Source organism: Mesoplodon densirostris (assembly GCF_025265405.1).
Source record: "Mesoplodon densirostris isolate mMesDen1 chromosome Y unlocalized genomic scaffold, mMesDen1 primary haplotype SUPER_Y_unloc_2, whole genome shotgun sequence".
Taxonomy (NCBI): Eukaryota; Metazoa; Chordata; class Mammalia; order Artiodactyla; family Ziphiidae; genus Mesoplodon; species Mesoplodon densirostris.
The window spans coordinates 861184-876134 of NW_026778237.1; the positions used below are offsets into that span (position 1 = coordinate 861184).

Below are 14951 nucleotides of genomic sequence, written 5' to 3' on the forward strand. Positions count from 1 at the left end.
AAAAGGCTCAGAGAGGGGAAGAGGCTTGTCCGAGGGGACAGCAAACCTGAGTCTGAGTCTACATGCTCACCCTGTTCCCCAGGAGCTCACCAAGTGGGGGTGAAGAAAGGAGGTAGAGGCAACAATGAATTCATGTATAGATTCCTTAGTTAGACACTGCCTACACATGGTTACTCTTTTTTTTTTTTTTTTTTTTTGAGATGGGGCACCCACCCAGGACAGGAGAAACCTATTTCTAGCCTTTTCTCTTGGAAAAAAGGTCAACCAGGGGAGTTCTCCTCCCCCATGCAACCCCCCCCACTCCCCCCCCCAAATAACTTACTGGGTACAAATGCATTTTGAGGTTAAAAACACATGGGTCTAATTCCTGACTTACCACTAACCTAATAATCTTGGGCAAATTCTACCATTTCCCTGAGCCTCAGTTTCATCCATAAATTAATGACACTAATACCTCCCTCATTGGGTTGCTGTGGAGATGCAATACAATGACATCTACAAAGCACTTAACACAAAGTACCCGTATATAAGTATTCATTTGTCCCTTTCTTACCCATCACAAAGTCCTATATTTTCACCCCAGATTTGCCAGGAAGGCAAAAGCCCCCAGCATGGAGAAGATAGCAGCCTTGGGGCAGCGGGACAGAATTTCTACTACTGTCCATGAGGTGCACAGACAGCAAGGCCGAAAGCAGGCTGAGTTCTGAATGGCCCTTGCTGTTGGACTCCTTTAGTTTTCTTCCAAACTGAGCGTGAGCTGGACCTTGGGTAGTTTTAAATAGTCCCATGACGAGAAGGAAGTACTGATAAAAGATGGGAAAAGCAAGAACGCACAATTCTTCCTGGGGAAAGATAATGCAGAGAAGGGGGTGAAGGACTTTGAAAATGAAAAGGAAATAGAGGAGAATTGCTGGGCTTTCCTAACATATTGACATGCCAGGAAATGAACAAACTGGGATACCTTCTCTGACTGGCTTATAAATTTCCCTCAGTCCTTGGGGACCATTATAGGGAAACCCCTTAAGTGGAAGGGAAATCCAGGTTCTGAGTAAATTCACCAGCCTCACAGTGCTTGTGTCATGGGACTCCAGCTTAAAGATGAGAGGCAAGTCAGAAGATGGGGTCCACGCTGAATCTGGGATAGGCCCCTACCACTTGTCAGGTATTGGGCTAGGTGCCCCTCCCTCCAGTTATTCAATTAATTGGTGCCAGGTGCTACGGGGAATAGAAGAGCCTCAAGTCTCACCTGTGTTAAAAAAAAAAAAAAAAAAAAAAAAAACTGTACCATAATTTCCTTCTCTGGACCTAGCACTCCTTCCTTTTTCAGGCAAGCTTTTAGAAAAAATTGGTTGCTGAATTCTTCCTCTGAAAAAAATCCATAGTCTTCATCCATTGTTCTCTATCCCCACTACTCCAATCTAAGCCCAGCTAATCTCTCACCTGCCTCCAGTCACTGCCCTCCTTCAAGGCAGCTGAATCTCCAAGCCAGCAAGTGTAACCATCATTTCCTTGCTTTAAATTCTTTGATGGCTCCCCACTGCATGCCAGATCAGGTCCCAATCTTCTTCTCCATGAGGCCCTGTGTGATCTGGCACGCGCGCGCATGCGCAAGCAAATGAAGCCGGAGTTCAGGCTCCAACTGCCACCTGGTGGTCACGCTTAGAAGGACAAGTGCATGGGGGCTGGCTGGAGCCCCCCCGCCCCTTTTTTTTTTAGATCCTTGCTGGGTAGAGTAATCTTTTTTTCTTTCTTTCTTTCTTTATTTATTTTATTAGTTTCTGCTTTATAACAAAGTGAATCAGTCATACATATATATCTGTTGCCACATCCCTTCCTTCATGCATCTCCCTCCCTCCCACCCTCCCTATCCCACCCTCCAGGCGGTCACAAAGCACCGAGCTGATCTCCCTGTGCTATGTGGCTGCTTCCCACTAGCTATCTACCTTACGTTTGGTAGTGTATATATGTCCATGCCTCTCTCTCGCTTTGTCACAGCTTACCCTTCCCTCTCCCCATATCCTCAAGTCCATTCTCAAGTAGGTCTGTGTCTTTATTCCTGTTTTACCCCTAGGTTCTTCATGACATTTTTTTCTTAAATTCCGTATATATGTGTTAGCATATGGTATTTGTCTTTCTGTCTCTGACTTACTTCACTCTGTATGACAGACTCTAGGTCCATCCACCTCATTACAAATAGCTCAGTTTCGTTTCTTTTCATGGCTGAGTAATATTCCATTGTATATATGTGCCACATCTTCTTTATCCATTCATCTGATGATGGACACGTAGGTTGTTTCCAGCTCCGGGCTATTGTGAATAGAGCTGCAATGAACATTTTGGTACATGTCTCTTTTTGAATTATGGTTTTCTCAGGGTATATGCCTAGTAGTGGGATTGCTGGGTCATATGGTAGTTCTATTTTTAGTTTTTTAAGGAACCCCCATACTGTTCTCCATAGTGGCTGTACCAATTCACATTCCCACCAGCAGTGCAAGAGTGTTCCCTTTTCTCCACACCCTCTCCAGCATTTATTGTTTCTAGATTTCTTGATGATGGCCATTCTGACTGGTGTGAGATGATATCTCATTGTAGTTTTGATTTGCATTTCTCTAATGATTAATGATGTTGAGCATTCTTTCATGCGTTTGTTGGCAGTCTGTATATCTTCTTTGGAGAAATGCCTATTTAAGTCTTCTGCCCATTTTTGGATTGGGTTTTTTGTTTTTTTGCTATTCAGCTGCATGAGCTGTTTATACATTATGGAGATTAATCCTTTGTCAGTTGCTTCATTTGCAAATATTTTCTCCCATTCTGAGGGTTGTCTTTTGGTCTTGTTTATGGTTTCCTTTGTTGTGCAAAAGCTTTGAAGTTTCATTAGGTCCCATTTGTTTATCTTTGTTTTTATTTCCATTTCTCTAGGAGGTGGGTCCAAAAGGATCTTGCTGTGATTTATGTCATAGAGTGTTCTGCCTATGTTTTCCTCTAAGAGTTTGATAGTTTCTGGCCTTACATTTAGGTTGGAGTCCTGTCTTGGCACAAGCTACAGGGCAGAGAAAATGCTCAAGGGAGCTGGCCCTGGCTCACAGCATTCTTTCACTCACTCATTCATCCATCCGTCTATCCACTCATTCCTTCATTCATTCAACAAAGGTGTATTGTACCAGGCACAGTGTAGGCATTGGGAATACAACAGTGAACAAAACAAAAATGTCTGCTCGCCTTGAGCTCGTAGTGAGAGACGTACAAAGAATAAGTACATAGATGACATTGTGTGTTAGACGGTGATGAATGCTGTGGAGGTGAAAACACATGGGAAAGAGGAAAGGCAAAGGCTTTGCCATTTTAAGTAAAGCCTCGCTGAGAAGATGAAATTTCAGAAAAGACTTGAAGGAGGTAAGGGAGGTAGCAATGGAGATGTCTGTGGAAAGAAGGTTCTGGGATAAGGAAATAGCCCAGGAAGGATTCTAGGGTGGGAACATATGTGATGTGATTAAGGAGCAGTCAGGAGGCCAGTGTGGCTGGAGCAGAGTGAATAAGGGGAGGAGTAATAGGAGATAGGCACAGACAGGTAGGGTGTGGTTAGATCAGGCGGGGCTCTGAAGGCCTTCTTATATACTGAGTGAGATGGGTAGTCATGGAAGGGTAACTTGCCCAGGATCACCCAAGCTAGCAACTGGCACTAGGCATTCTATCTCAAAGGCCTGTGCTCTGCACTGACAGGGATATACACATAGACCAGTGGAAAAGAGAACCGAGAAATAGACCCATACAAATCTGCTCAACTGAGTTTTGACAAAGGTACAAAGCAATTCAATGGAGGAAGGATAGTCTTTCCAACAAATGGTAGTAGAGCAATTGGACAACCATAGGCAAAATATAAACCCCAACCTTATACAAAAATGAGCTCAGAATGGATTACAGACTTAAACGTAAAACATAAAATTATAAAACTCTTAGAAAAAAATAGGAGAACATCTTTTGGACCTAGGGCTAGGCAAAGAGTTTTTAGGCTTGACTCGAAAAGCACAGTCCATAAAAGTAAAAATTGATAAATTGGACCTTATAAAAATAAAACATTTTGCTCTGTGAAAGACATGTTTGACTCACACAAAAGGACATGAATGTTCATAGCAGCCTAAAACTGGAAACAATCCAAATGTCCTTCATCAGGTGAATGGTTAAACAAATTGGTGCATACATACCATCGGATACTTACTATTCAGCAATGAAAAGAATGAACTCTTGATATATGCAATGACTTGGATGAATCCCCAGGGAATTATGCTGAGTGAAAAAAACAATTCCAAAAGGTTATATACTACATGATTCCATTTTTATAAAATTCTTGAAATAACAAAACTGTAGACATGAGAACAGATTTATGGTTGCCAGGAATTAGGGATGAAGGGAGGGAAGTAGGTGAGTGTGTTTATAAAGGGACAACACAAGGAATTCCTTGTGGTGATTGAACAGCGCTGTGTCTTGACTGAGGCTGTGGATAAATGAATCTCCACATGTGATAAAATTGCATTAGAACACACACACACACACACACACACACACAAATGACTTCATGTAAAACTGGTGAAATCTGAATAAGCTCTGTGGATTACATCAGTGTCCGTTGACTGGTTTTGCTATTATACTGCTAGGATGCCAGCATTGGCACAGGTGGGGTAAAGGATGCACAAGACCTCCCTGCAGCTTCCTGTGAATTACTTCAAAATAGAAATTTCAAAACAAACAAAAAACCTTAGAAGAAACCATTAGAGATTCTAAACAATAAACTTATAGAGTATTCAATCATAAAATTTTGAAGACCTCCACTATGTCAGTTTAAGAAAACAAAAAACACCTTAACATTTACTAGCATTCATAGCTAAAAAAAATCAGTTCCTCAAGAGAAGATCAGAACTACTTATGATCTGACATTAATAAGAGGATATTCAAGGTGATAATTATTCCAATACTGTTATTTTACAGATGGGGAAAATGAGGCTCAGAGACAGGAGGCTACTTGCCCAAGGTCATACAGCAAAGAAGAATGGTGGAAATAAAATCCTCTTGGTTCCCGGTTTCAGTGAGGATGATAAGAGGCTCAGCAGGGGAAACAAGGTCAACTGCCTCCCACTCTGTGAGCCTTTCTCCCTTAAACTCTGTAAAATGTCTGGTTTGAGTATGTAAAGTGCCTAGCCCTGTGCCTGGCACCTAATTGGTACTTATAAACTGTAATTTCCCTACCCCCTTTGTTGAGAGAGGGGCCCCAATGCCTTTATTCAAAGCCAGAGGGAAAGAGACAAAGATGGCAGCCACAGCAGGGAGTCACCCTCACCTTCCTTCTATCGCCCCCTGATTTCTAGACCTATAGTAGGGATTGATCCTGGTTATGTCCTGGGGGTAAGGTTGAGGGTCACCATGGAGATGCCTGGGGGGATGGGGAGACATTTCTGTTTCTGTGGTGACAGCCTGAGAAGCAGGATGTGATTTGGAAAAAAGGTTGGGGAGCATGGAGTTCTTTCCATGGAGATGGGAAGGGGGCTCTCTGAGTCTCACCTAGGGGTGGAGGTAGGGGAATTAGAGAAGTGAAGCCACTCATCTCCATGGCAACAGATGGGGAAGGGGTGTAGTCACCTAGGGAAAAGCCGGAGGTGAAGCTTTCTATCTGTGATGCTAGAAGGCTGCTAGGGGTATTGCTTAGAGTTTTTTTTTTTTTTTGCGGTACGCGGGCTTCTCACCTCTGTGGCCTCTCCCGTTGTGGAGCACAGGCTCTGGACGCGCAGGCTCAGCGGTCATGGCTCACGGGCCCAGCCACTCCAAGTCATGTGGGATCTCCCGGACCGGGGTACGAACCCATGTCCCCTGCATCAGCAGGCGGACCCTCAACCACTGCGCCACCAGGGAAGCCCCGCTTAGAGCTATTTAAATGTTATAAGTGGTCCTCCATGTACCACCTAAATTCATCTCTCATATCACCAGTATGCCTCCACATTTTGGAAAGACTGACCAGTATACCTACTGTAGTCTCTCTTAGAGCTACTGTGGGGCGCAGTTAAGACATTATCTAAGTTCTTTGGAAATAAGTGCTATACAAATGGGCATGCAGTAGTAGCTCCTGCTTGCCTTGCAATCCACAAGGGCAGGGGTTTTGTCTGTCTCATTCACTCCAGCGCCAGAACAGTGTCTTGCACATAGCAGGCATTCAATAAATACATGTTGAATGAATTAGTTACCTACCTCTTGTTGCTTCCAACTGTAAGTTCCAATAATAATGAAATGCTTCAAGTTCGCTACACATCCTATCACCATTCAATACTCAGTTTTGGCCTCATCTCCTTTGAGATGTATCACTCTCAATGTATCACTATAAAATCATATACCACTTTACATTGACTTGTTTTCTTTCTCCCTTACCTGCCAGTTAGAGCTTCGGGAGCAAAGACTATGCATATTTATATCCCAGCAGCTAGCACAGTGGCTGGCACATAATAGTTCCTTAATAAATACTGAATTAAACCAATGCCTCCCTATTGCTTACAGAACATCAAGTCTACACACTTCTGGCTGAATCCACATCCTCCATAATGTGGGCCAGACTACTGATTCAGCCTTGCTTCCTTTTACTTTTTAGCACTATCTGTTACATGTTCATTTCCCCTTTCGTTCTTCACTAGGTCTGTAATTTCCCCCCTCTTTTGTAGTATAGTATAGTGGTTAAAAGCATGGGCTCTGGAATAGGATCTGGATTCAATGGGGTTGGGTTCAGATCCCGTGGTAAGGGAACACTAAAGGGCCAGTTACTTTAACCTCTCTGAGCCACAATTTCCTCATCTGTAAAATAAGGATATAACAACACCTATTTCTTACGGCAGTTGTAGAGATTCACTGAGAAAATGCATATAAAATACTTAGCACAGTCATCTGGCAGGAAATGAGCACTCAGAGAAGGTAAGGTATTATTGTTTTGTAATTCATTTAACATTGAGTCCCTACCTAATGACCCCACAATGTCAGGTGCTGTGCTGAGGTAAACAAAGTCGAACAAGACACTCTCCCTGACCTCAAGGAGCTCTCAGGCTACTGAGAGACAGCTGTGGATAAAGAAAACCATAGTCCAGCACTGTCATAGGGAGATGAATAAAGTGCTGTAAGAGCTAAGAGGAGGGCACCTCACCTGCAGTTAAATGATCAGGAAATGCTTCCTGAAGGAAGTGATCCTTCAGCTAAGTTGTCAGTACTAAATACAAATTTGCCAGGCAGACAAGGGAAAGAAGGACATTGCAGGCATAAGGCATGGCCCATGTAAATGCATGAAGGCCTAAGAGGACATGATAGTTTCGAGAACTAGGAGAGTCCGCTAAAGGTGGAGCTTAGGATCCATGGGTGAACAGAATGAAAAGGATGTCAGCAGCAGGTCAGAAAGGATCAGAAAGGCAGATATGGAGTTTGACCTTTAACAGAATGCCCCCCTCAGGGCTAAAGTTATTCCCTCCATTCTTAACAAATTCCTATTTGATTATTTGTTCACTGGTCTTTCCCATTGAACTGTGGGCCCCTTAAGGGCTCAAACCCAGTGTCTTGTTCTTTGAATTTCCAGTGCCTAGAATTTAGGTAGCACATAACTAATGTGGAAAGGAAGGGACTTCTGCAAGGTCACACAGCTACTCAGTAGCAGAGGTAGGACTCAAATATCAGTCTCCAGAGTGTTTTTAACTGTTTTACCACATTCCTCAGAGTTGGATATAAAAGTAGGAATTTAAATCTTTCATGTAATTCAGTCTTCATTGTACTGGAGTTTTTCCTTTCATGGCTTAATGAACTTCTTGCTACTAGTCAGGCAAATTCAAACCTCAGAAATACTTAGTGAAGTTAGTTTGAACACTAGGGATTAAGTCATTATTCCATATATAATTTTTGGCAAGTTACAGCCTGCTCTTGGCTTTACACTGTGCACAATTTGATCTCATCTAGTGTTATTGCTGGCATTACAGGTACAAATATCAGTAGAATACTACTCACTCAAGACAAAACAGCAGTAGACCAAAGAAGGTTTAAATTGCCAAGCGCCTCAATTCAGATAGGCAGGAAAAGGTTTACTATACCATTTCTCTCATGACTCACAAAATTTATCTCAGAGAACAAATCTGTGTTGATCCAAGCATGACAAATGAACATCCATCATTTCGATCGGGGAGTCACAATAGGAAATACTTGAAAGGTCATCTCATTTCTGTAGCTATGCACAGATTACTTAAAATGCTTTCCACTATTTTCCTGGACTTTAGTTTCTCCCCATTCCAACTCACTCTATATACTGTTGACCAGTTAGTCATCCTAGCTGTATGACTTTGGGCAAGTTACCTAACTTCTCAGGGTCTCAGTTTCTTCATCTGCTAAATGAAGGGGCTGTGCTAGATTTGTGCTTTTTATACTGTGTTACTTAGAGCCCTCGAGTCCCTCAGAAGTGCTTTTGTGCCTTGGGTGCCACTGCACAAGTTGGGGAAAAGATGGGCTGAGTTGGCAGGCTTCTGTGTATCTACTTCAAACACAGAAGCCCTTTTAAAAACTATTGGCCTGTCTAAAATTTGGTTTGGAAAAAGAGTTCTGCTACTACAAAAAGTTTAAGTGACATTATACTTACAAGATTTCTAAGGGCGCTTCTGGTTCCCCTAAACTAGGATTTTTTTAAAAAAAATCTCTCATACACAACTGGGATTTAATGTGATAAAGTGTTTACACACAGAAACACAATAAATGATTCATTTTTATTATTACTTTTTTTCTAACCACTTTTTAATCTTGGTATTATCTCAGTAAGATGCAATTCAATATTTAAAATGATGATGTGAATATATGACATGCACTCTGAAAGTAAGTGGCGATTCTCATGAAGACTGTCATTTTGAAAGCCATAGAAAAATGGCTTGCAAAGTTCAAGACCAGATTCAAATTCTGCGTATTTTTTTTTTTCTCTTAGGCGACAGTAAAGCTATGTCTTAATCCAAGCAAATGTGCAGGAACAAATTATCTTTAGTCTCACAATTACTGTTTCTAAGTCTCCTTCACAAGTACTATCTTTCTTCTTTGTATTCTTGGCCAAGGCTGACCCTGAAATTTCAGTTTACAAGACTCATTAGAGGTGCCAGATAAATCAAATTGGTGATTCACCAGAGCTTCCTTTCCTCCTCAGCTTCTAAAGCAGGTTGCAAGGGAAGGTGTATTATAGTCACCTGGGAAGCTTTTTCAACCCACACTTAATGCCCCACTCTCCTCTCCTTCTTGCCAAGCACTGATTTAGCTTGGGGCTTCATTCTGTCCCACATGAAAGGCCTCTCCATCTTTTTAAATCCTACTCAATTTAAGATAGATGGAGTAAAAACAATTGAATTTAGAAGACACTGGCTTTGTCACAACTCGTTGAGCAAGTCACTTATCTGGTCTCAGGTTGTTTTCCTATGATTTTTGATATCCTCTTCCAACTTTGAAATTCTGCGACTTCATGTCATGTCTAAGAAGCTTTCTGACTACTAACATAAAATGCTTTGTCATTTCTTGGGTTTCCAACAACCTATGCAGTACAATATATGCCCTAGTTATATACTGTCCTATATTGCCCTCTAGTTTTTTTTTTAATTAGTTTCTCCTTTATAACAAAGTGAATCAGTCATACATATACATCTGTTCCCACATCCCTTCCCTCATGCATCTCCCTCCCTCCCACCCTCCCCATCCCACCCCTCCAGGCGGTCACAAAGCACCGAGCTGATCTCCCTGTGCTCTGCGGCTGCTTCCCACTATCTATCTACCTTACGTTTGGTACTGTATATATGTCCATGCCTCTCTTTCGCTTTGTCACAGCTTACCCTTCCCCCTCCCCATATCCTCAAGTCCATTCTCAAGTAGGTCTGTGTCTTTATTCCCGTTTTACCCCTAGGTTCTTCATGACATTTTTTTTAAAATTCCGTATATATGTGTTAGCATACGGTATTTGTCTTTCTCTTTCTGACTTACTTCACTCTGTATGACAGACTCTAGGTCTATCCACCTCATTACAAATAGCTCAGTTTCGTTTCTTTTTATGGCTGAGTAATATTCCATTGTATATATGTGCCACATCTTCTTTATCCATTCATCCGATGATGGACCCTTAGGTTGTTTCCAGCTCCGGGCTATTATGAATAGAGCTGCAATGAACATTTTGGTACATGTCTCTTTTTGAATTATGGTTTTCTCAGGGTATATGCCTAGTAATGGGATTGCTGGGTCATATGGTAGACTTCAGACTATACTACAAAGCTACAGTAATTAAGACAGTCTGGTACTGGCATAAAAACCGAAAGATAGATCAGTGGATCAGGATAGAAAGCCGAGAGATAAACCCACGCACATATGGCCAACTTATCTTTGATAAAGGAGGCAGGAATGTACAGTGGAGAAAGGACAGCCTCTTCAATAAGTGGTGCTGGGAAAACTGGACAGGGACATGTAGAAGTTTGAGATTAGATCATTCCCTAACACTATACACAAAAATAAGCTCAAAATGGATTAAAGACTTAAATGTAAGGCCAGAAACTATCAAACTCTTAGAGGAAAACATAGGTAGAACACTCTATGACATAAATCACAGCAAGATCCTTTTGGACCCACCTCCTAGAGAAATGGAAATAAAAACAAAGATAAATGGGACCTAATGAAACTTCAAAGCTTTTGCACAGCAAAGGAAACCATAAACAAGACCAAAAGACAACCCTCAGAATGGGAGAAAATATTTGCAAATGTTTTTGGGTTTTTTTTGCGGTACACGGGCCTCTCACTGTTGTGGCCTCTTCCATTGTGGAGCACAGGCTCCGGACGCTCAGGCTCAGTGGCCATGGCTCACGGGCCCAGCCGCTCCACGGCATGTGGGATTTTCCCGGACTGGGGCATGAACCTGTGTCCCCTGCATCGGCAGGTGGACTCCCAACCACTGCACCACCAGGGAAGCCCCCTCTAGTTGGTTTTACGTGAAATTTGTTTTCTTCTCAATTATAGTGTAAACTACATTTAGTTTAAAAACTTATTTTTCAGGGCAGGCAACATACATTTTACTTAAATTAAATCTCCTAGGACAACTCGGGGTGTGTCCTATGGTAATCAGTACATATTTATATTGATTTGTTCAAAGCAATGAGGTCCCTTCTTTCAAAGTCCTGGAATTATATTTTTACATCAGCGCTGTACAGTAGCTGTTAGCCACAAACGTGAACCCAATATGTAATTCTAAGTTTTCTAGTAGGCACATTAAAAAAGTGAAAAGACACAAGTGAAATTAATTTTAATAATATGTTTAACCCAATATATACAAAACATTAGCATTTCAACATGTAGTCAGTGTAAAAATTATTGAGATATTTTACATTACTTTTTCGTAATAAGTTCTCAATATCTGGTGTATATTTTACATTGAAAGCACATCTCAATTCAAAATAGCCACATTCAAGTTCTCAATAGCCCCATGTGGCAAGTGGCTACCGTGTTGAACAGCACAGTTCTGCGAAACTGAGCTGCTTTCCAAACCGATCACTTATTTTTCTATTGATATAATGACACTGGGCACTTAATAAGTATCAGGCACTGGGCTAGCCGGAGAGGTGCAAAAATTAATCAGACTCATATTGGTAAGGGAGATAGATTTGTAAGTCACTAGCTGTAATACAACGTGGTAGGTGTTCTGATAGAGATGCACAGAAAATTTTCATTTAGCGGGGGAGAGGGGCTCAAGGAAGCTTTCACAGAAGAAGTAACTTTTCAAAGTGTGTGTGTGTGTGTGTGTGTGTGTGTGTGTGTATAGGAGGGGTGACAGTAACTTTTGAATGTGTGTGTAAAAGGGGTTGGTAACTAATTTTTAAATGTGTGTGTGTGTAAAAGGGGTTGGTAACAGTAACTTTTATTTTTTATTTTTTTTTAAATTAGTTTCTGCTTTATAACAAAGTGAATCAGTTATACATATACATCTGTTCCCATATCCCTTCCCTCTTGCGTTTCCCTCCCTCCCACCCTCCCTATTCCTCCCCTCTAGGTGGTCACAAAGAACCGAGCTGATCTCCCTGTGCTTTGCGGCTGCTTCCCATTAGCTATCTACCTTACTTTTGGTAGTCTAAATGTGTGTGTAGGAGGGGTGAAGCGACGGGAAAGAGAGCAGGCGAGGATTGGCTGGGAGGAACCCAGAGCTCCAGCTGCTGGGTGGACGGAAGCCGGAGGGGGGCGCTACTTGCACGACCCTGGCCGCCCCGGCCCTTCAGGCCAGGGAGAGCCTTGCGAGGTAAGGCGCACGCAGGGCCGACTCTGGAGGCGCGCCCGCGCCTACCCTCTCACGCCCGCCCTAGTTCCGGATTCAGCCTCGTCACACCCGCGCTTCAGAGCCTACGGCACTGCCCAGACCCGGATCGGCGACGAGTAGCCACGCGAAAAGCAGCACCTAGGGTTTGCTTGTTTGCGCGTTGTGTGTCTGTAACAGATGCCTACTACTGGTAACAGGCAGCCTGGTAAAATGAGTTTATGGAAACGGTTGCTAGGTTTAGCTAACAACGGCTTCTGGTAGTTGTACGACGCTTAGGTAACAGTGGAGACGCTGGACCAATGCTGCGCCCCTTCCGGTTTCGTTGCTGGAAGCCCAACCCATCTGTCCCAGGGCCGGAAGTGAGGTCTTAAGTGTTCTTCCCTACCCCAAGATGGCAACAGCGGAAGATGACTTACTGTTGCCGCGGCTCCCCGAGCTGTTCTAAACCAGCAAGCAGCTTCTGGACGAAGTGGAATCTTAGTACTGGCATAGTTTCATTATGTGACCTTGAACACCATGCTTACTCTCTTAGTTTAGTTTTTTAAAAAGAGTGCTCACAGTATTTAGGAGCTATGCTAGGCACCGGGGATTCAAACTGAGTATGGGCGTTTGTATGGATATGGGTGGTCTCTGCCTTGGAGGAGCACACAGTGTGGTGAGGAAAAGAGGCATAGAAACAGTGTAAATTATAAAATGATGTGGTAGGGAAATACCCAGGGTGTTGGGAGAGCAGACAGGAGCGGCACCTAACCAAAGAGGGAACAGGAGAGAGGAGAAGGCTCCCTGGACGAGGTGACTCCTGTGATGAGTTGTTTAAGGATACATAGGAGTATTATCTAGAGGAAGAGGAAAGGAGGGCTTTAGCCAGCAGAGATAATAGCATTAGTAAAGCTACAGGGACATTAAAGATCACAGTGCTGGGGTGGGGAAAAACTGTAAGCAATTAGGTGATGCTAGAACACAAAGTGGGTGGTGAAGGAGGGGAAAGAATAATGCTGAAGAATGTTGTAGGGTTCAGACCACGGAGAGCTTAGGGTGTGAGGAAGGTGAAAGAATGACCTTGTTCCTGAGAACTTGGGGAGGGGATTTGAATCCCAGCTCCAAAATTTAATCATTCTGATTTTGGGTAGGTTGCTTAATCCCTCAGTGCCTTAACTTCCCCAGATGTCAAATTGGATAATAATAGGTCCTATAAAATAGAAGAGAAATGCATAAAAATCTCTTACCACATTGTCTGATACAGTAAGCGCTCAAAGTCAGCTATCGTCGTATCTTTGTAGCTGAGTACAGGTCATGGAATGAGAGACCTGGGTTTGAGACCCAGCTTTACTTATAAGCCATTGGACTTTGGGTAACTTTTGTAACCTGTCTGAGCCTCAGGTTTCCTCATATGTGAAGTCTAAGTAACAGTGGTACCTATCTCATAGGGTTAAGAGGCATTAATAAAATAAACCACATAAAACAGCTAGCATAGTATCTGTTACATAGTAAATATTCTATAAATGTTACCTATTATTAGGCCATGCTAAAGAGCTTGAGATTTGTTTGGTGACTAGGGATCCACTGGAGGTTTTTTTTTTTTTTTTTTTCCTTAAAGAATAGCAAGGTCATATTTGCATTTTAACTAGCATACTCTAGCAGCAGTTAGGAAGCATTCTGAGGGAGAAGATTAGATCCAGTTAGGTCACAGAGGTGATGAGACTTTACTACTGCAATGGCAGAAGGGATGGAGAGGATATATTTATTTATAGGGTTGAATCTGCAGAAAACGATCAATTGGTTGTGACAGGTAGGGTAGAATGAAGCAGCAAGGAAGATGTCCATGTTTCTGATGTAGGTGGGTGGCTGTGGAACTCATTGAGATGGGGAAATAGAAGAGGAAGAACAGATAGGGGAGAGTATGAATTGTATATTGAGACATGTTGCATTTAAGGTGCCTAGGAGATATCCAAGTCAAGGTATCTGTAGCAGGAAGCTCAGTGGAGAGGCCTGGTCTAGAGAGCTGAAAATTGATTGATTCATTTAACATATTTATTGAGGCTTTACTGTGTGCTAAGTAATGGAGACCCAGACAAAGTCCGTGCCCTCATGGAGCTCTTGTTTTGGTGGAGGAGACAGCCAGTAAGCTAGTAAATAAAAATGTTATTTTAGGTGGTAACGGCTTTAAGGAATAATAAAGTATGGTTAAGAGCTAGTGAGTGACAAGAGAATGTTTTTTGAGGAAATGGGATAGACTGATATGAAGTGTAATTCAGTGTCATGTCCTTTGTAAGAATGTAGGGGCAGCCCATTGGCATATAACAGGTAGTTTTAAACAGTGAATTTGGTATCCAAATAATCATAATATATCCAAAAAAAAAAAAAAGACTGTAAATGCACTAGAGAGATACAAATGGTGTTGTTGACAAAGACCAGGGAGTGATCACATCTGGTTGGAGGGTTAAGGAAAAGGTTTCAGAATGTAGTAGCATTTGAGGTGAGACTAGAAGGATGCAAATTAAAAATGCAAATTACAGGTTAGCCTGAATGTAAAAATAATAATACTCATTGTAGAAAGTTGGAAAACAACATTTTAAAAATTAAAAATAAGTCTTTATCCTAGCACTCAGAGATGAGCTTTGTTAACTATCTGATG

The 14951-nt window shown here is 42.2% G+C and overlaps 1 protein-coding gene across 1 annotated transcript in view; it reads left to right on the plus strand.

Moving 5' to 3' along the window:
- The first annotated feature begins 1098 nt into the window (after nt 1–1098).
- LOC132483039 (immunoglobulin-binding protein 1-like) overlaps nt 1099–14951 on the plus strand; it is a 49213-nt gene continuing 35360 nt past the window's right edge. Inside the window, exons 1-2 of the mRNA XM_060088280.1 lie at nt 1099–1162; nt 12150–12432. Of these exons, the coding sequence (XP_059944263.1) occupies nt 1099–1162; nt 12150–12432 (347 nt within the window). The remainder of the gene's footprint in view (nt 1163–12149; nt 12433–14951) is intronic.